Raw genomic sequence first — 21,408 nt, 5'->3', positions numbered from 1 at the left:
TTAAGCAGACGGTGAGTATTTTCACCTTGTGGGATGACTGATGATATCAGCGGGCCGGCATAAATTGAACCGTGTCCATGCATATTTTACGAAGCGATATTAAAAGTGCGAGACTCTCACCTGAAGGGTATTTCCAGCTGCCGCCGCCAACTTTTGTCTGCAAGTTCCCACGTGATATTCTTCCTTACAGTTTCTGCAAAACACAAACTGCACAACAATAACAAATCTGTTAACGATTATGAATAAAAACGGTGTACCATAACATGAACAGGTGGAAAATCTTTAAAATGATATGGCATGTCTATGCAGTGCTCAAACACAACACCAGGGGGCACCCTTTCACCCTAACCTTTCTGAAACTCACTTTTAACACGTGAGGGCCTATTACTGGCAGGTTTAGCATGCACCTCCTCTATAGCTCCTTTGAAGCTCTACTGATTTAGTATTTCTTCAGAGGCCCAAGCTGTGAGGTACAGGAGCATCACATCATCTCTCTGCGTTATTATTTCTGCTGCTCATCCTCTCAAGGTTTGGAGACAGATGCTTCTGCGTTTCTCTCACTTCTGTAATGATGAGAAAACAAAGTTCTTCTGACAGCCACCTTCCTTCAACTTTTTCACCCCGCTATCATTTGTTCCCTCTCAGATTCGACACCATTCATTTTTATTACCCACATCGTTGGTGTCCTTCTCCAGCACAGCCGTCTCCCGCCTGAGACGGGACGGGTGCATTCGACGCTGGGCATGAAACAGTGTAAAATGCTTCTTATGGTGGAATTAATGGCGCACGCAGTCCTGAAGAAACTGTTACACTTTCCTTTCATACGAAGTCCAGTCGGGTTTTACAAGATCAAATGAACTAGAGTTGTTTTCAACATTCTAAGTCTCTTAACTCAATTCTAAACATTCGGGCAATTGCATGCAAATGTTTTTATCAAAAGTTTACCATACTGATAGGTCAGATGTCCATATTTAGGGGTTTACCCATGTGAACCCTCTCTTTATTAAAATACTTTTATGTTTTTAAATCATTGTCAGGTACGTGAATGGTCACATCCAGATAAGAAAATGAAAATATAGTTTATGTTCTATAAAGAGTCATCACTCCTCCATTTGTTGAGGATTATTGACTCTGGTTTGCACATTTTAATTCACAGAAGTGAATTTACAAATGCAGTTGTGTCTGTGTGTAGACTTAGATAGAAACTGACAGTATCAGTCTGATGCGTGTTAAATAAGAACGTCAAAGTGAAGTGATAAAAGAGCCCTTAGAGAGAGAGAGAGAGAGAGAGAGAGAGAGAGTGAGAGAGAGTCTGATCATCTGCCAGACTGATCTCTCTCTCACACCAACACACGCTCACAACCAACCTAAATGTACAGCTTCAAGGCAATAACAGCCTCTTTTTGACAACTGACTATCTGTCCCTTTACTCCGTACTCTTCTAAAAGCTAGAGAGAGAGAGAGAGAGAGAGAGAGACAGAGTTTTTAAATAACAGGAAATTTCTCACTTAGCATCCGCTTACATACACCAAAATGATTGAAAGAGTCTTTATTTACTTGAAAATGAAGTCAGTATTGAACCTTCAGATGATTACTTACATTTCACAAGTTTTGCCACCCTGTAACCGCATTTTTATTACTGTTTTCTGGTAGTAAACATGAAACCTAATAATGAAACGTAAACTTGAATGAAATCCTAGGTTCACGGTTCTATAAAAAGCATGGGAAAATAGGACTGTAATAATTCCAAATCTATCATCATTCTCTTGATATTTCAAACCCGTTTGACTTTCTTTGTTCTGCAGAACACAAAAGGAGATATTTTGAAGAATGTTTGTATCCGAACAGCGGAGGCACCCATTGACTTGCATTTAACACTCCAAAAAACATTCCGATTGTATATATATATATTTTTATATATACGTAATAAAATAATAAATAAATAATAAAGCAATAAAATGTAATACGCAGAATGACGTTATACACCTATTTTATTGATTTATTCACTTTTTATTTAATTCCCGTTCTGCTACCAAAATAGATTTGACGTGCATCCAACTACAAACAAAAATAAATGTTTATTAATAGCAGTGAAGAATCAATATAAACCTTGTCAGCTCATGGCACAAGCATTACCAAGGTCACCAGATCTTTCTCCATCACAAATGACAGGTCTAATCCTACCTCTCGAGATGCCGAGAGATGATTCAAAACACACTCACACACACACACGGACCACAAACATAAACCCCTCCTGAATCACCCACACACATAAGCAAGCACATCTAGAGCTGGAAGAAATTGCTCTATCGCTGGCGGCTTACAGCGAGATCAGCTCTGCTATTCAACACACAACGCTGCTGCTGATACAGAGCCCCTAAACCCCCAAACAAAAGAGAGAAAGGAAGTGTAAAATGGTAGAGGAGATATTGAGAGGGCATATATTGATTTTTCTGTAAGTGAAGTAGGACAGGTAGGTTGTGAGGTGTCTCTGAGGTCCAGACAGGGTAAAAACCCTCTATCTTTTGTGTGTGGTTGTGTGTGTGTGTTTATATGCCATCGTTGCTATATGCGTGTGTGCTGGTGCCAATGGTTCATTACCGCCAACTGCAATAAAGCCTTTATCTGTGGCTCCCAGACGCAACTCTGACCGCAACATCACTGTCAACCTGCCCTCTCTCTCTCTCTCTCTCTCTCTCTCTCTTCCCCACTGCTCTCCAACTTATACTGTACTTTAAGAGTACGTACTGTATATGGTCTGAAGACAAGCTCTTAAAATGATTAACTGAACAATAAACATACAAACAAATACACTCCGATACAATGACAGAGGTACATGTTTTTTTTTTATTATATAATGGGGTTAAATACACCATATTAATGTAGTTTCAGCAGACATGTTTGTAGACATATTAATTATAAAATTAATTAAACAGTTTTTTTAGGAAAAAATGATCACATTTATTTCTCACAGTTAGAAGATGTGTAATGGTACAGCATGTATAAACCGAAGCAGCATTTCAGTTCATAATTGTTTTAAATGTCAATTCCACAGTAGTCATTTTCATTACGGAATGTTTGAGATGTGCATAAAGTTTCAGTACAAAATCTGCCGGTCGTGTCCAAGAGGACAATTATAGCTCATGAGATCTGATAGAGTTCTCAGTTGTGTTTTAATTTCTTTTAAAATGGCTTTGGAGAAAAAAATATAAAGAAATGGGACACTTTTAAACTACATGAAGAGTATGGAGGTTTAACATGAATGTAGGTTGTGGAGGTAAAATAATTTGGATTTGAGTAAACTTTATGAGAAATGAATAAAAAGTTCATTGAGATCGTTAATAATATTGACTTTAAATTGCAAATCTGAGCTCAGTTTGTGACATTGTTGAGATCTCTCCTGAATGTCTAATTTGAAATTTGGTGAAATTTCTGATACTTTTTCTCACTTTAAATATGTGATACAGACTTAAAGGGAAGGTTTACCCAAAAATGAAAATTCTGCCATAATTTACTCACCCTCCGATTGTTGCAAACCTGTATTCATTTATGTGTTCTGCAAAACACAAAGGAAGATATTTAGAAGAATCGCAGTAACAAAACAAATTGCATCCCCTTTCACTGCCTTAGTAGGGAAAAAAATACTATGGGAGTCAATGGGGGATGAGACATGTTTGGTTCCTGATATTCTTCCAATTATCTTCCTTTGTGTTTAGCAGAACAAAGAAATTGATACAGCTTAGGACGAGCGGCAGGACTATAGAGGAGAGAGGACCGGGCCCGGACATATGTTAAGTTTCTGTTTATGGTCTTGTGCCATTTTAAGTTCGTTTGATTGTCTGTTTATTTAATTAAAGTTTGTTAAATGTTCGCCGGATCCCGCCTCCTTCCTTCCCTTTAATGGAACTTTGTTACAGGAACATTTTGGGGTGAACTACAGTATTACTTTAAGCAAAAGTTTCCATTTGAACTGATGCCTAGAAGAAATAACTGAGATATTAAAGAGATCTCATCTGTGTTTTTTCTTTCTTATCGGATATCCTCTGTAGAACATTGTCCGCAAACTAACAAGAATTTGATTCTATAATTATTAAAAAACACAACGCACTAACAAAGCATGTCAATACATATACGATATTCTATACTTAACCCAACCGAAGATGGGTGTGATATGAAATCATCCTCAAATGTGACTTGTTTCATTGGCCATCTACAGCTGAAACCCCCCGTCATTGAGAACAGAAGGATATATTGGCGGTGCTCCGTGACGCGGGTCATCAGTTGAGCTCTTTGACAGGAGTTCAGATCTGAGGCCTTCAACCCGCTGCAATGATAATGTTTCTGTTTGCAAACATGCAACCAGTCGACGCTAATGGCAGCTGAACTGCACCCCAATCTTTCATTAGAAAACATCATGCAAATTGTGTCATAATTACATCTTAATCGTGCCGTGATTAGATGAGTGCGCGAGCAAAAGAGGGCAGAAGCGACAAAACATTAGAACGTCATACTCAACTGAGACGTACAAGACGATGTCAGTTCTTATCATTTCTGTTTTCACACAGGTTTTCCTGTCTGGCATTGTTCAAGCAGGTCAGTCTGTTATTAAAGCCAAGCTACGTTCTGACAGCTTCACAGAACCACAGTTTCTACATACACCGCAGGTCACCTTACATGAAAATCACCATGTTGTTTCTACAGTAGCACTAAATGGACAAACTGCACTAAAGAACGTTTCGTAAATACGTTATCTCCTTCAGCAAAGAAGCGACAACATGACGACATCTTAGTTCTGTGTCAGCCACCGTAGTGCTTCCAAAGGGAGGTGTGGAGTGAGCCGTGGTTGCAATTCACAACCTCACCGCTAGATGTCACTACAATTTATACACAGAACTTTTAAGCTGGGATAACAGTATGTTTTCTAAAATAACATCCGTGGCCTTTAATCAGACACATCAGAAGGAGGCATGGACTAAAAAAGACTAAAAACAACTAGACTTGTACACTATCGGAAGAAAACATGAGTCCTCTCAGAATTCTCAATTATTATCACCATATCTGCTAGAACAAAACTGCGAATAACTTTTCATACTTCACATGACATTTTCCACTAAATTGAACCAGAACGCTCAAAATATGAATGATTATTAAAAGTTAGCCTTTGTGAATTCGTTTTTGTTTCAACCAATACTTGGATGTTATGTAGTTGCATTGGGTCGTCGGTAAAGTGAGAGCTGTTCTGAGGTCAGTGGAGAGATGCTGGACATGTCTTACCCCACAGCCGAGTCCGTTGCCTAACTCACAGCACACTCTTCTGTCATCATCCACAGGAAGCAGACCAGCACCACATCCAGGGGCGGGACACAGAACTCCTCCCATTTGAAGAAGACACTCCTCTGCTGCATACCGCTGGTAACGCTCGTACTAAAAAACAAAGAAGACTGCATTTTTACATATCAAAACACGTAATTTAGTTTTCCTCTTGGAGACATTACAACTTCACATTTTTAATTATATTAACAGTATCTCAATCTCCTTCGGATGTATTTACTGTGTCTAACTTTATTTTTCACAGCTGGCCCACCAGAAATAATCCCTAATCTCTCTACGGCCGATTCGTCCCCGCTAAAACAAACATGCAAGGGAGAGAGCGAGAATCCCACAGCAACCCGAGATGTCAGGAGAGGCCACTTGCCATAACAGCAAGTTCTGGAGCGTAATTGCAGAAACATCCCTAATGGTGCTTTGCAAAGGTGTCACATAACAGCTCAAATTGGTGTGAAAACTTCAAAGCCAAAAAGTTGGTGAAGAACAAGGAAAGCCTTGGACATGATCCCTCTGCTTATTGTGAGGGTGGTCGACGTGATGGTCTTGAAGGAAGTTACAGAGGTCTGGTTGCTCGCGGAGGGCTTAGCGAGTGACACGAGGGGCAACGGCAGACGGGCCAATTAAATGACAATCTGACAATCAAGATGAACTTGATGAATTTCTCAGGAGCCCACACCAGGATACGAAGCGTTGCGTAAAAGGTGTGCATGTCTAGCGAGAGGTACAGATCTTGGAGTCCAAACCTACCTGTTCATCTCCCAGGACTCGGAAATGATGAATCTCTTTAATGAGCGAGTCGGGACAGCCAGCTAAAGAGAGAAAGAGAGAAGAAATGAAAAAAAAAATACAGTTAGGAGTTACGTTGTTCAAAGCAACTGTGTGTTGAATGAAGAAAGTCTTTAATGAGTGGGTTAGGGCAGCTAGCTGAAAAAAGAGAGAAAAAATAAATAAAGTTCGGACATATGGTTGTAAAATGTTATTGAAAGCAACTGAAATTAAACGTGAAATTAGATTTGATTTACATTTTGGTATCCGTCGGCTGAAATAATGGTGCAGAAATCCTTTGTGATATTCCTTGCTCTACATTTTCGTTTCAGATACAAATTTTCATAATGAAAACAACTTTGTTTGAAATGTTTTAGCTTAAATGTATTACTTAAAACCATGTATTTAAATAATGAATAGAAACAATAATTTAGTATTGAAGGAAAGTCTAACAAATTAATAACTGGCTTTAAAAACCGAGTGGCATCACCACTATTTGAACCGCAAGCATCGCAATGCCATTGTACCGTCTGTCGAAAATTCCAAGCTGGGTTTTCTCTGATTATGCAAGTTAGTTTTTGTTTGGGCTTTTACTGGTGGATCAGCATAGCTGCTGGGTTAATAAGGCAGGCACCGCCATCCCAAATACAGCTTATCCCATTGATTTCAGCAGGACATTCCTCATGAAATGGGGACTTCAAGTGCATAAATTACCATCCATTACGCGTCCTATCCCGTACTCACTCAAACACAAGCTCTAATGACTGGAGGCCCCCTCTCGTGATGCTGATGCGCACCTCAGGGTCACTCTATGAGACGCCCTTTATTCCAGCCGCCACATTTCCACAAAATACAAGACTTTAATAGGGAAATAAGTTTAATAGGGAAGATCGTCAAAGAGGTTTCTTATATTCCTGAAATGGCTTGTCGTTGAAATCCACACAGGATAATTACGGACGGCAAATGAGTGAAGATGAATGTGCACGAGTTTAAGCAGGGCCTCAGACCCTTAAGTGGCGGCCCTATCTTCTTCTCTAACAAGCCCGGTGTAATGATGTGGTCCCTTTCGTAGGCAAACGTTCAGCTGTGGACCACAGATTTCTGCCACACACCAATTATCCCTCAGGAGACTAATGACAAGCTCTAATCTGTATGTGATGCTGCTCACATGCACACAGTTTCTCTGTGAAGAGACGTACACATAAGAGTGGTACATTAAATTACTAAGAGAAATGAAGTGACCTATAGATGAACACAGAGATATATGCTGTAAACGTCGAGTGCTTACAGTACAAAACATAAGCTTTTCAATGTCTTATCACTGATTCCCTGCTGATTCCCTTTTGTGCGTGGATGTAGAAATGATGCCAAAACCTGTGCTTCATTCGGGACTACCATGTAAATCTGCAAAGCCAGAAAAATATCCATAATACTGTACATTGAACATGTTTTATAGCGCTTGCTATTATAATCGTATAATGTCTCATCCTAAATCAATTTGTATAATATTTAAAAACCTATTATAAACCAATTATATGAACACTATACATGTTTCATATTCTTTTTGATTGGGATCATCTTTCACATATCAAATCAGGTTCCCAAACCAAAAATATTAGATCTTAACAAGATGCGCCTCTGCCATTACTATATGGGAAGGGAATGCAACGCTCAATGGAGTACCTCAGAGATGACGTATTTTTGTAGGCTACTCCTGAAGTAAGCGCCGTGCTGGTTCCCTCGATCGTAAACCTATTCATTTTTCCCATAGACTTTTGGAAGATGGCATAAAATGTGAATTTGAAATATTTTATAAACTCATTTTAACCAAATGCAGACCTTCCGCAAGGAAAAGCTGTTTAGTTTCGGTTTTAAAGTAAAAGACGACATTCAAACATCACAAACAGGCAAATTGGTTTAATCATTTGTAAATATAATGTTATACATGTTATAAAAAAGGCATATTTATAATACAGTGCATTCCAAATTTTTTTGTCATGTTACAGCCTTATTTCAAAATGGTTTAAATTTCATTATTTTCCTCAAAATTCTACAGACAATACCCCATAATGACAACGTGAAAGAAGTTTGTTCGAAATCTTTGCAAATTTATTAAAAATAAAAAACGAAAAAGTACATAAGTATTCACAGAAGAAACCTCAATTTAAGCTTTGTAAATAAAGATTCGGTACAGTTAATTTCAGGTTTAATTATTGATCAGAATTTGTGATTTTTTTGCCTACAAAAAATCTCTTTTTCTTTTTTTCAAGTAGATAGGACTGTGGTCTTGCTACGACTGAAATAACGGCCTGGAGGCTTTGAAAACCTGGCCGCCGAGTGCAAAGAGTGTAAAGCTTTAACCAAACACTCCTACCGCCTTGCCTTCTTACCTCCTCACCAGCAAACAGGATGTCCCGCCCCAAACTGATGCCATTGGCTGAGCCAGAAGTTGGGCTGCACCGGGTTGTTAAAAACAGATCGAAAGTTATAAAGGTCACACAGTAGAAGCCTGTACTAAGGTGTAAAGTCTTCAGCACACACACACACTTTATCCTGTGGGCCGTGGAATGCTAATGTTGCTAATCTTCCTCCTGGGCCGCAAGCGCAAACGTCGCCTCACTTTTCTTATGCAAATGGGGCAGAGAGCACTAATCATACCGGACTCGCCTGGGGACTCTCAGACTGCCAGCAAATATTAGAATTATAGAGGGGAAAAAGCCTCACATTTGTCTAAAATAATTAAAGATACAGACTAAAGAAGGATGACATGTTGTTACCATGGCAATGAAGGAGTGTTGCATCCTGACTGGTGAACTTTTCAGAAAACAGAGAGACAGAGAATGAGAGAGAGAGAGAGAGAGAGAGAGACAGAGGGTAAGAGACTAGTTTGTCTAGTTCATCTCATTCCTGGACAGTCATGTAAGGTCAGAACTGTGGTGCAGTACACATTGTGGCGCTCAAGTGGGTAACATGGGTTTGAGTCTGGTCAATATGTCCCATCTCGTCTTTATTTTCTGCAATATTGAACTTCTTATAATACAGTATTTCTCAATAGATCAAGAATTATTTAACAAAATAGTTTTCTATTCTGAAAAGTGCTATAGCCAGATTCTAAGAAAGAGGACATAAAATGATATACTGTAATGAGGGAAAGTCACAAAGTGAAAAAGAAACAGCAATTGATTTTCTTTTGTCACTCCCCAGGATCTACCATCTGCCAAGCAAAACTAAGATAAAACGTCTGCCAAAGAAACAAGAAAAAAGGCGTTTCAATACATCTCAAGCTTGACTGGACGATATCTGTTTAATAAATCGATCAATTCTACTGCGTTTTACAATTCTATTCACAAAATAAATGTTATTACAACACTATAAAGTCAAAACAGACACCTGCTAATAACCACCTTTAATGAAAAACACGTTTGTTCAATGTGAGACATCTCCTGCCGATGACAAGTCGACTAGTTAAACGAAAGAGCATCTCCAACCATCAAATCTTGTTCTCCATGCACGGATCATTTGGGAGGGATCAAACCATTCAAAAAGAGAAATAAGATCAAAGTTTAACTCCCACTCATCTTTTTAAGTTCTACCAAGACCTCAGCACGCCAGCCGAACGCTCAAACAGCCTCAATCATACAGAGAGGAGGAAAGTCAGAAAAACAGCATCACGAGCCTCGTGCGATTGTTAAAGGCTCATTTAGCTACTTCTATAGCTTAATTACTATTCGCTGTTTGTCGGCAGGGAGGCGGCTTAATGTATAGTGCCTCCCGCTGACCCACGCAGCTGTTTGAGTCACGCTCAAGAAACGTTTCAGGAAATCAAACCAGCGGGCCTACGGCAACTCTAAATTTAATCCAACCACAGGGGTTAGTTCGGTGCTTAATGTGGATCTAACGGTTATAGCATCCAGATGAAAGCTTGGGTTACATGCAAAAAAGCGCTTTGCTCCACAGGAGACAACAAGCGTTTCACTAGCATTTCATTTGAGGAAGTTCACCAAAAGCTTAGCTTTTTTAACACGAACGCAAAAAAGGAAAACAATTTGTCATCTTTTTGCCAGCGTAATGTTGTTCTAAATCAGCATGACTTTTCTTTTTCCATGGAACACAAATGAAGAAATTCTCAAGAATGTCACAGCCACACAAAATACATCACGTTTGGTCATCAGACACACAAACTCATTGTGTTTGGCCTTAATAAACATTAATCATTTAAATTAAAGCCACCATGACATCAAAACTAACAATTCTTATTTTTATGGAATATTGCAGTGTTTAGTCAAGTCAAGTCAGCTTTATTTATATAGCTATTATATAGTTTATATAGTTTATTATAGTTAAACCATATTTATATAGTTTATAGGGGCGCTGTGAGGGGGGGGTCGAAGGATGATCATATGGGCCCTTGCACCTTTGGGGGCCCACTGCTAATGGACCAATGAAGCCCATGAAAGGGGATCGCAAACCGACCAAAGTGGATCATAAACTCACCCCTGCTAAAAATGACATATTTTCTCTTCATGACGCATATCTCGCATGGGGGTGGGACAATATTGACTGAATCGATCCAATCAGTTCCTAAAGGATCAAACAAGCCCCGCCCACATTCTCTCCTCATTTCAGCCACTACACTCAGAAGTTGCTCAGAATTATGGGGATATCTGTTTCTTCATGCTGACTTTTTTTGGCTTGAAATTGAATGCACGAGTCACAAATGTTGCTTTTAAGTAGACTTCAGGTCAAGTTATTAATGAAGGTAATGATTCTTACAACTGGCTTAACTCGCCAATCCTTGACCTCCTGATCTTAATGCAAAGTGTTCACTTAGTAAAGCACCACATTTTCTCCATAAAGACCGTTATAACTACATTTCCTGTAGCTCAGTGGTTACAGCATGGCACTAGCAATGCCAAGGTCGTGGGTTGGATCCCAGGGGATTGCACATACTTACAAACAAATGTATAGTAAAATACAATGAAAGTCGCTTTGGATAAAAGCGTCTGCCCAACGCATACATTTAAATAACTCGCAAGTCCTTTTTCCATTTATTTTTCTCGTCATCCATGACATTTAACATATAAAAAAAAAGAAATAATGGTATTTGTGATGCTGTGTGTAATTATGTGATGAAAGAAAGATTCATGGAGCTATGGCAACAGTACTTCTGCCTTTTTGAAGTTATAATATGAATCATAAAAGATAAATCGTCTCCTTGGATTATACAGTAAGGTACTATTACTATTCTAGATACTATGCAACATTTTGGATAAAATTTAGTTATCCACACACTTGTATGCTGTGCTTATTTACTGTTGTCTACCCTTTGGGACTTTTGTTTTGAAAAAAAATTTGTATTTAGGTTTAATCTATTTTAAAACTCCTTTTACATTATGCAATGTGCAAAAAATGTGACGCTCACTATCTTAAAAGACAGAACCTTATAATACCTAGGTGAACAACAACGGATGCGCTTTAGCAACCCGGTGAGCACTTGGCTCATTAAAAGGATAGTTCACCCAAAAATGAAAATTCTGTCATGAATTATTCAACCACAAGTTGTTTCAAACAAGCATCCACTTCTTTGTCCGTTTGAATACTAAAATTAAAATGGTTTTCAAAGGTGCCTGTGATGGCTAAGGCCACACTTATCCAGTTCAAAGTTTCCTCCTTATATTATTTCTTTAGGGAAAATATATTGTCTTTACAATTTAGTTTCTGTGGGTTTATACATTTTTTTTGTTTCGTTAACAATTCACCCGAAAGTATTGTGTAAGTTGCCTGTTGTCGGTATGCGCGCATTGAATATCTACTAGCGGGACAACATTTCAGGACTAGAGTGCACGCTAGTGTTTGAATAAATCACTACACAGATACCAGTGGTGTGCGGTGGATTTAAAAAATGAGGAGGCAGATTTCTACCCATGTCATTTTTGTTCATCTCTGTACTATTAACAAGTGCGTTTGTCAGTCATTTCAGTGTTTATGTGTGAAAAATTCCTTTTAATTACTACAAGTTCATTACAGTATGTACGTCTGATTTTTGTAGTTTTATATTTTCCCTGCTTTGGGAAACGGTACATCAACACCACCTTCATCTTCCTCTGGTACTATATTTCCTATATAAGAATTACATCATTACCAGGGCCAGACGGAATCTGCAGACTTTTTTTGTTAATTCTGTGCAGAATTTTTTTCTTAATCTGCCGAATAGTTTTTATATTGTTTGAAATATGTTATAAATTGAAAAAAAGGTTTTAAAATAAATTTGTTAAAAGATTTGAGAGAATGGGCCTTTAAACTTTACAAAATAAAAGCATTTACAAATCAGCTGTCAAAATTGCAATTAAACCTAAATAAAAACATTATCAACATGTTTTATAAACACCATTGTTGAATATAGACCTACTTGTTTATTTATAATATACATTTAACATGCAGAATGACATATTTTTATAATTATAATCATACATGTAAATGCTGTTCACAGTTTTAAACTATGACGATCTCAGTCGTGTTTTTGACTACTTTAATGGATCTTTCAGTGTTACTGTCTCAGCACATGAGATGAAGAAGAAAGGAATTTATGTGGAAAAAAACATAAGCGCTTTAATAAACTTGTTCGCTCATTGCATTATTGTGTGTGAGTTTGCTGCGTCTGATTACGCAGCGCTTCTTAAACCCAAGTTTTATGTGTAGGCTAAGCTTGCTTTTATCAACAAAAACATGTGATGCAATACGAACACGACAACCATATCGTGTGGACATTTATATAGACAGGCTGCTTCATTAGTGGTTTTTACTTTTGCTTTTCGTGAGGTAAAATTCGCTTGTTCTGTAGCCTATTTTAGAAACGATTACGATCTATTAGATTCGCTTGAGAAGTAGACTGTTGATGTCTTTGGAATCGATCACGCCATAAAATCATCAGATTGAAACACTAAACACCAGAGTACTTGATGCTTACTCTTCCGCGGAAATATCCACGGGTACCCGCGGTCGCGCGCATTCCGTCTGGCCCTGATCATTACCAATACCATCAATTTAATTATTAGCAGTCCCAGAAATATTCAAAGCATTTAAGAGATCAAATCAAATAGATGTGACTTACTTTAAACTTGCTCTTATCCTGAGCAAGCCTGATCACAAGCAAACGTTTTTGAACAAATCTGAACCACGTAATATTCTGTCAACAATCGATAACTCCTCTGCCTCCGCCATCTGCGAAACGAATCCTAAACTCTGATTAATACAACTAATAAAACTATTTAATTAATGTTCAATCTAATTTAGCGCCCGCAGTTTAAAATGAATGACGAAGACGAGCAGGAAGGCGGGATCTCGCTGATGAGTTATCCAATCATAGCCCGTTGGAGGCATTGCCTCCTCTCACGTGACTTTTCTCCATTCTCTTCAATTACCCCCACTCAAACTCACGGCACGCTTTAGGGGGTATATGTAAAGTCAATGAGCTTAGAGGAGGCAAGAGAAACGCTGTCTCCCTTTGGATTTCTTTCGAGCGGGGGCGCTGTTTCACACTGTTGTACACGCTGATAAATCTCATATTTCGCTTAATACATTCTATCAGCTGTCCTATTTTATTTCTGAACTGTTAATAATATTCTCTTTCGATTATTTTCGAGGGGGAGGGGAGGCACCGCCTCCCTTGCCTCCTCGGAGGAAACGCCCCTGACAGATACGGGTTTCATATTCTTTATTGAGGTATTTATTTAATAGTTTAAACAATTGAGTATCTTACCCGTGGTCCCGCCTGGTTCTGTGGCTGCAGCATGGAACAAAGGTTGGCTATTAAAAGGTTGCGGCATTTCCTGTTTACCATTATATCCTTTCTCAGGCATTATGGGAAATGTAGTTTGGAGTACCCTATGGGTTGGGATTGTTCATTTAAATTTCTCTGTAGAGTTCATTCTTGTGTTTATTGTTATAATTGCTTTGCTGCATGTGATTCTATGTATGTGGGGTTTGTTTTGTATATATTATATATTTTTTTAGTGAACTGAGACCCCTGCAATTAGCAAATGGTTTAGCCCATGTGTTTAAAGAGGGTTGAATTTTCGGTGGTGGGTAAGTGTCGGTGAGGACTCCTGTGAGAAACACCTGAGACCCAGAGCCCATGCGGATGGTTCCACTGTTATAGTTTGTCCTTCCAATTTGTTTTATTCTGTTTTTGTGTGCACCTGTGAATAGTGCATTAGTTGGCGGTAAATAAAGATCCAATGTTGAACCTTATATGAATGCCTACTGAACATTTGTGGAAGAACCCTCACAGTGCCCCAGAAACGTTTTTTTCTAAATTCTTGAAAACAGTTTATTTTGTGTTCAACAGAACAGAAAACAGAAACGATGTTAGTCAATGGTGCCACAATCTCAGTTGCTAACATATCTCCAAATATCTTTCTTTGTGTTCAACCAAACCAAGAAATGTATTCAGGTTTGGAACCACTTGAGTGATGACAGAATGTTTGGGTGAACTATCCCTTTAAACTAGTAAAACATTCATTCTGACAATGCGACAGCCAGAACAAAACACAGTGCATAGGTAGACACACTTTTTGTTTGGTGGAAGGTCCACCTTATGACGCACGTCGTAACAGATGAAAAAACGCACTCTTTTGTAGTCTGTAAATTACTTGTCCATGACAAAATTCAAAAGTCGAAACTGCAAAAAAAGGTTTGGAGAAACATGGAGAGTAGCTATTCCTAATATTTTTGGACGCACCAACATTCAACTAAGGCTTCGTCCATGAAAATGGGCCTCATTATGATTTTAAGCTCAGGCTGGAAAGCCAGGTTTGCCCTGACATGGACTCATAACCTAATCTTTCTCATCTCTGGCCTACAGTCTCATAACCTTTGATAGCCTGGGACACGGGCCAAGGTCATTGATGTAGCAGGGCGTGTGTTTGACACCCCACATCTGACAAGCCTTTGTTGCTTTCCCCTCTCTTCTCTCTCATATTTAGAAAATGGCTAAAATGTAAGAGGTCACCTTTGTAAATCCGCCACACTCTGTTCACGTCGCCTTATCCCAGCAAATCAAGCCTCGATTGTGCAGCGTTTACCTGAGACGCCCGGCTGCCCGAATTAGCATATGAAAGCCCAATCAAAATCATAGTACTTAAAGCGTGTTCAATTATGTAGCTTATCAAATGCCCCTCCCCCCTTGAAAATCACATCCGGAACCTGTGAAATTTCCAATAAAGAACATGAATTAGATATGAAAGACGTGCCAGCGGTTCTCCAATCAAATCTCTAGATAGTCACCGGGCAATGATTTCCAAAAAATCGAAGATAAATCTGACAAATTCAGCATGCAGGTCATGGATACTGGTTATGCTATATTTTTTCTCATAACAAACACAAGCATTTAAATGTATGACATATGAAAAGGCTTATACGGAGATCTCATCAAACGTTCTTTACTTTTTCAAACCGGAGCTAAAAGTATGATTGAATTCATCACACACTTCTTTGAGGTAAAATTACCCTTCAATTGACTCTTTAAAGTGCGCTACTGACGTAAGACACGTGACAGGTGTTGAGACTCGTCGATAACCAAATAGGTTTTATTCTATTCGGTTACCAGACATCTGACCATACACGCTGTGACTGCAGAGAAAGGCACCACACAGAGAAGATTAAGGCGAGGTATTGGCTGCCTCAAGCAACCGGTGTAAGGATCAGGGTCCCCTTCTAACAAACTATATAAATGAACAGGTAAACCTGATCCTGGATCTGCTAATACAGCCTGCAGCACCGAAGGGCTCTGCTGGTGGTTTTAAAAGAGAGAATTATGGTAAGGGAATATGAGAGAGAGATAAAGAGAAAGTATGAGATTACAGAAGGAGAGGAACAGTACAGTGGATCAGTAATAACCCAATAGAGCCGTTAATAAGCCCGCAGGCAGACAGAAATCGTGTAAGAACTGATCTGAATCACACGGTTTGAAGGAAACAGAGAGATAAGACGAATCACTGCTCACAAAATCAGAAAAGAAATAAAACAGACACTGAAGTGAAATATAAACAATAACATACAATGTTTAGAGTCACTTATGCTTTATATGTTTTTCACATATTAGCATAATAGTAAAAGTAACATATATGTAACTTTGGAAATCATGCTGTAAGTAAAAGAAAGTACATAAAAAAGAATATGTAACGTAGTCACCCTTTGCCTAGAATGTGTAAAAATATCCTAATGTATTTTAGTCACATACTCAGGGAGGAAATGCTTTTTAAATACTGTTAAAGACGTTTCTATCCGCTGGACTCTTTATGGATAAAAGTCAGCAATTTCACGAATACAAAAGCGAGTTAAAAGTATGTCTAGACAGTTTTATTTTGGGTTACCAGTGGAAGAACCATTACTTGGCTTGACTTAAAAGTTATTCAACAAATTGTTTATTTAAAAAGATGAATCAACACTATAATATAAATTAAATATAAATAGTTATTATCAGCCACTAGCCAGACCGATCAACAAACTGGAAGTAAACTTTGGGAAGGCATGTGCGTCTGATGAAACCGCCTATCTCAAATAATACGAATCTGTCATTCATTTCATTTCTTCAAACTCTCTGTGTTATGTTTGATCATTATAAAAGACACATTTCATGACAACACTGTAAAATTTCCAATGTTCTCCTTAGAAAGATAATAAAGTAACTTGAACTTAGAATTTGTAGTTAAAGGAGTCAAACTATTATTTTGCATATCCTTAACAAATTGATCTAAACATGTTTCAAATAAATATTATTCTGTTTTTGGCCATAATGCGTCAAAAAGTGTAATCTGAACAAACAATATTGGAATTAGAAGAGTTAGAAATTTCCCAGGATGCATTGCAGCACGTTCAATTTTGTGTTTTTTATTTATTTTTCTCGTAAGGATTAGTGTTTAAGTTCTTGCTGGCTTCATTTGTGACCCTGGATAACAAAACTAGTCTTAAGAAGCACGGGAACATTGTAGGTAAAAGTTAAAAAAACATTTTCTCAAAATTTCGATTTTTCTCGCACTCTCAGATTCCAGATATTTACAGTTGTATCTCCGCCATGTGTTGCCATATCCTAACATCAGTAGAAAGCTTTATTACTCAGCTTTCAGATAATGTTAAAATCTCAATTTCGAAAGAATTGACCCATAAAACTGGATTTGTTGCCCAGGGTCACATTTCTGCTTTAATGATGTTGTTACTGTTACGTTTGGAGTTTTTTAATGAATGAGTTTTTTTTATTGTTACCATGGTTGAGCTTTATGTGTTCCATGTTGAGGTGTAAGTGCATGACACAACGGCACATACAGTATATACTATATAAACTGTTTTAAACTGTTATTTGATTAAAGTTTTGGTCTCTATAAAACAGAGTCAAAAACATGCTTTGATATGGTTGCCTTAATATTTTAAGTTGAACCAACTATTTTACTTACAGTTAATAAAGTGCCATATTTCATTTAAACACATGATACGGTGAGAAGATTTCAGTAAAAACTGACACAAAGCCCTTAGCCTACATGAATTTGTAACATTTGTATAATAGCACACAAGCAGCATGGATATATTTATTGTACTTTTCTGGAATAAATCAACATCTGCTTTCCTTGAACGGCAAAAGACTGTAAGGCACTCGACCTACATATTCTTTTGTTTTTCACAAAAGAAGGAAAATAATATATGACAGGAGTAAATGATGACACAATTTTCATTTACTCCCCCTGGAGGAATCTAAGATGAAGTGCTCAAGGTTTAGTGCACCTGCTCAAGGGCAAAATGCTGTAAGCTATCAATTTATTAAGATGTATTTTCCCATGTGGGGTTTGAACCTTTACAGACCTCATAAAATCACTCAAGTTTTGTGGCTTTTAGAACACATTGAAGCAAACTAATTCACTCTGATCCAACAAATAAACTGACAACACCAGCACTGACAGCATCCAACATTCGTTTGATCAGTGTGAATTAGCCTTTCTGTTTCTATCGGAAATACAAAATCATTTTTCTTTATACCGCTAGCGTGCACCTCTTATTCTGTTCAATGCAAAAAACAACATTTTTAAAAGTGTCACATGATAAGAAATCAGACTTCAGGTTCAAATAAATGATGATCACGTTCTTATATATAAAGATTTTAATACATCTATATAGTTTTTTCTTCGACTATCGTAAAAGACAGTGGCCAGTCCACACAAGCAACCTCAATTCCAGCCACATATCCCTCCTGACTCAAATTAACACCATTGATGCTCCATAAAGCCTCACACTCCTTAAGGCCCTTCCACGGCCATCACTAAATCTCTAACACACACAAACATCGCCACGGAACAGAACCAGGGACGAGCCCCGTCCACACAAGCTCTTGCTCCCGTTCCCCAGTTCCTAGTCTTGTCTCCATCTTCTTTGATGTGGCGAGTGAGTCAGTGAAGGTAAACAAGTAGCACGGCGAAGGTTTTATCAAATCAAATCCTTCTGCAGTGGAGACACAGAGAACAGCGCGAGACTACAGGGATAAGAGCGCAAAAACGGCCAGCCTACAAAATGAGATTATTTCCAGAGGAAATGGGTGCAGGCGAACAAACACGCACGGTTGCCTGTCGGGAAAACTCACTTTCAAGATATGAAGAAACAGAAGTGAGACGCATGTTTGAGACGGAATATGATAGAAACAGACACAGGCATTAGAGGGACATGTTCCTGATCCAAAAACTTTATAAATGAGAAATAGAGATGGATGACTCACATCAGAGAATGTTTTTTTCTATAATACATTTTGTATAAATCTTTTTCAAAACGATTTATTTTCAGAGGTCGCGTATATGAAATTTAGCGACATCTAGTGGTGAAGATTGCGAATTGCAACCAACGGCTCATTCCACCATTCGAAGCAGTACCTTGGCTGACACAGGATTAAGATGTCGTCACGTTTTCTCTTCTTTGCTGAAGGAGATAACGTTTTTATGAAATGTTCTGCAGATTGTCCATTTAGGGCTACTGTAGAAACAACATGATGAATTCCATGTAAGGGGACCTGCGGTGTATTCAGATAGCTCATTCTTAGATAATAAAAACATATTTCATTACGTAAGGTTTTTATACACCTCTGAACACATGTATTTTATAATGCATTTCTGTCACTATATACTCTCAAAAATGACACACAGCACCTTTAATACTAACACTGTACTATTAAAACGTAGGCCTACTTCTATGTATGTTATGTTCTAGGTGTATGGTAATAATGCTGCTCTCCACAAAACATGTGAAACAGATTTGGCACACACCTCTTACACCTACAGGACGGACCCCAACTGGCCTACAAAGATGCTCTCATATTACAGTGGTTCTGCGTGGATGGCGGAGTCAAATGGTTTCCATGGCAATAGATGCAGCAAGAACCAATTGCCTCCACTTCAAAGGCTGAAGCACTTAAAAGCTGCTGAAGCCGTGAGAGAGAAATAGGGAAAGTGGGAGAACACCTTATCTCCTCTCCTGATGGCAAAACCCTTTACCAGGAATTACTTTCACGCCCGCTACCTGAGCAGAAAACCACCGGTTCATCAGACCAAACTGAAGTTCTGTTTGACAGAATATACTCTCTCTCTCTACATTTCTGAGTTAAACTCTGGTTATCATGACGCCGTACAAAAACTTGAATGAACGTGTTATAAATACTTTGCTATGAAGACTTATGTTCCATGGAAATGACATGAGGCTAGGTAAACATTGAATGTTTCATTTTTGGGTTTTGTGACGCATTGGGGTTGTGGTGAGGGAGTATTTGAGACAAACTAATGTAAAGCTGAAAACACAAACTGGACCCATAGATGCAACAAAATCCATCAGAATTATAACTCAATTTCCTCTTTAATAACTCGCTGAAACAGATAACAAAAAGTGCCTTTTTTCATAAAGAGAGGGGCCAGTGAATCAATACCCATATAAAAGCGTGGTTAGTGTCTCCTCAGCAGATAGACGCGCTATATTTCACCGACCCTGTGCCTCAGGCGGACCGTCCAGCGGTGATAAAGGGGCCTCCAAATCTCATTTTTAATGTCCTTCTTCGGCATGAAGGGCAACTGACCAGACAAAAGGAAGCAGGCTGTTGAATTTAGCGCGATAATAATGAGAAAAGGAAATGTCGTCTGATATGAGAGAATGTGTATTTAAGGAACATAAAAGTCAGTATAAATATTCTGGACTCATGCTCTCCATTAGAGATAAGAACAATCGAATGAGAGGTTCTGCTTCAAATGGACTAAATTATGATTTAATATACTATTGTTCTCTAATGGACCGAATTATGACCCAAAAAGACTGCGTTTATGAATCTCCTTCACAGTTACACACAATTATTGCTTTCTGTTTTTACACTTGGTGGTTAGGAGGACTTCAACACGTACAAAACGGGGCTCGAAACGTGCGTACGCCACTTTCCACGCAAAGGTTGTGATCTACTAAAAACAAACTTGACAGAAGAATGTGCCCACCTTTATGCAAACTCTGACCCGTGCGCACCCACATTCTGGAGACAAAGGGAATTGGCGACACAAATGTTAGAAAAGTTAAGATTGCAAAAAGTCGCGTAGATGTGAGAAGATCAAGTGTTCATGATCAATGATCAGTCTAACTGCTGTAAACATATAAATGCTGCAGGGACCTTCTTTTGGCTTTAATATGATGCGCATAATTAATAATAATAACAGTAATACATTTGTAAAGCACAGGGAATCCCATGTGTGGACATTTATGATTTTTCTGTGGAGATAAAGGATGTGATCGGGGGTTTTGTTACACCTTTTGTTATTTTCCTATGGCATCGGATGGCGGTTGGACCCGGAAATAGTCTGACCTTCCATATTTGATGGTGCGCGACGTGAGGCTTAACAAGCGGATTGGATGCCAGGCTTATGAATATAAAGATCAGCATTCATGAGGTGCTTTGCATTGACTATTTATGGTTAAAAAATGGGCGTTTACAGGGTGGGAAATGATGATGATGCACACTTGGAGGTGATCTGTGATTCATAAACCGAATATTGCTTACAGGCGTGCGTACGCATGGTTTTACAAGTCTAATATTTTTTGGGATCCCAGGCCCGGCTCCAGATATGAGATGAAAGGTGGGCCAAGTGATTTTCCAGGTGGGCAGATGGGTGGGACACTAAATATATACTTTTTGAATTATTCTTACATATTCTCGTATTGTATAAGCACCTATTGTACTATTGCTCTTTGTATGACATATCGCTTATTGCTCCCCGAACTCTTTGTAAGTCGCTTTGGATAAAAGCGTCTGCT

The 21,408-nt window shown here is 38.5% G+C and overlaps 1 protein-coding gene across 2 annotated transcripts in view; it reads right to left on the bottom strand.

The window, feature by feature from the left end:
- The window catches only part of prkn (parkin RBR E3 ubiquitin protein ligase), a 90,831-nt gene that overhangs the window by 979 nt on the left and 68,444 nt on the right, over positions 1–21,408 (bottom strand). For both annotated transcript variants that reach the window (XM_079473104.1, XM_079473103.1), the window contains 3 exons: positions 6,076–6,137; positions 5,275–5,424; positions 121–207 (listed from right to left, as the gene is read on the bottom strand). In XM_079473104.1, the coding sequence (XP_079329230.1) occupies positions 121–207; positions 5,275–5,424; positions 6,076–6,137 (299 nt within the window). The remainder of the gene's footprint in view (positions 1–120; positions 208–5,274; positions 5,425–6,075; positions 6,138–21,408) is intronic.

The sequence above is a fragment of the Barbatula barbatula genome (genome assembly GCF_947034865.1).
Source record: "Barbatula barbatula genome assembly, chromosome: 14".
NCBI lineage: Eukaryota > Metazoa > Chordata > Actinopteri > Cypriniformes > Nemacheilidae > Barbatula > Barbatula barbatula.
Note: the sequence above shows the minus strand (reverse complement) of the source record. Positions and strands in the feature narration are given on the sequence as shown.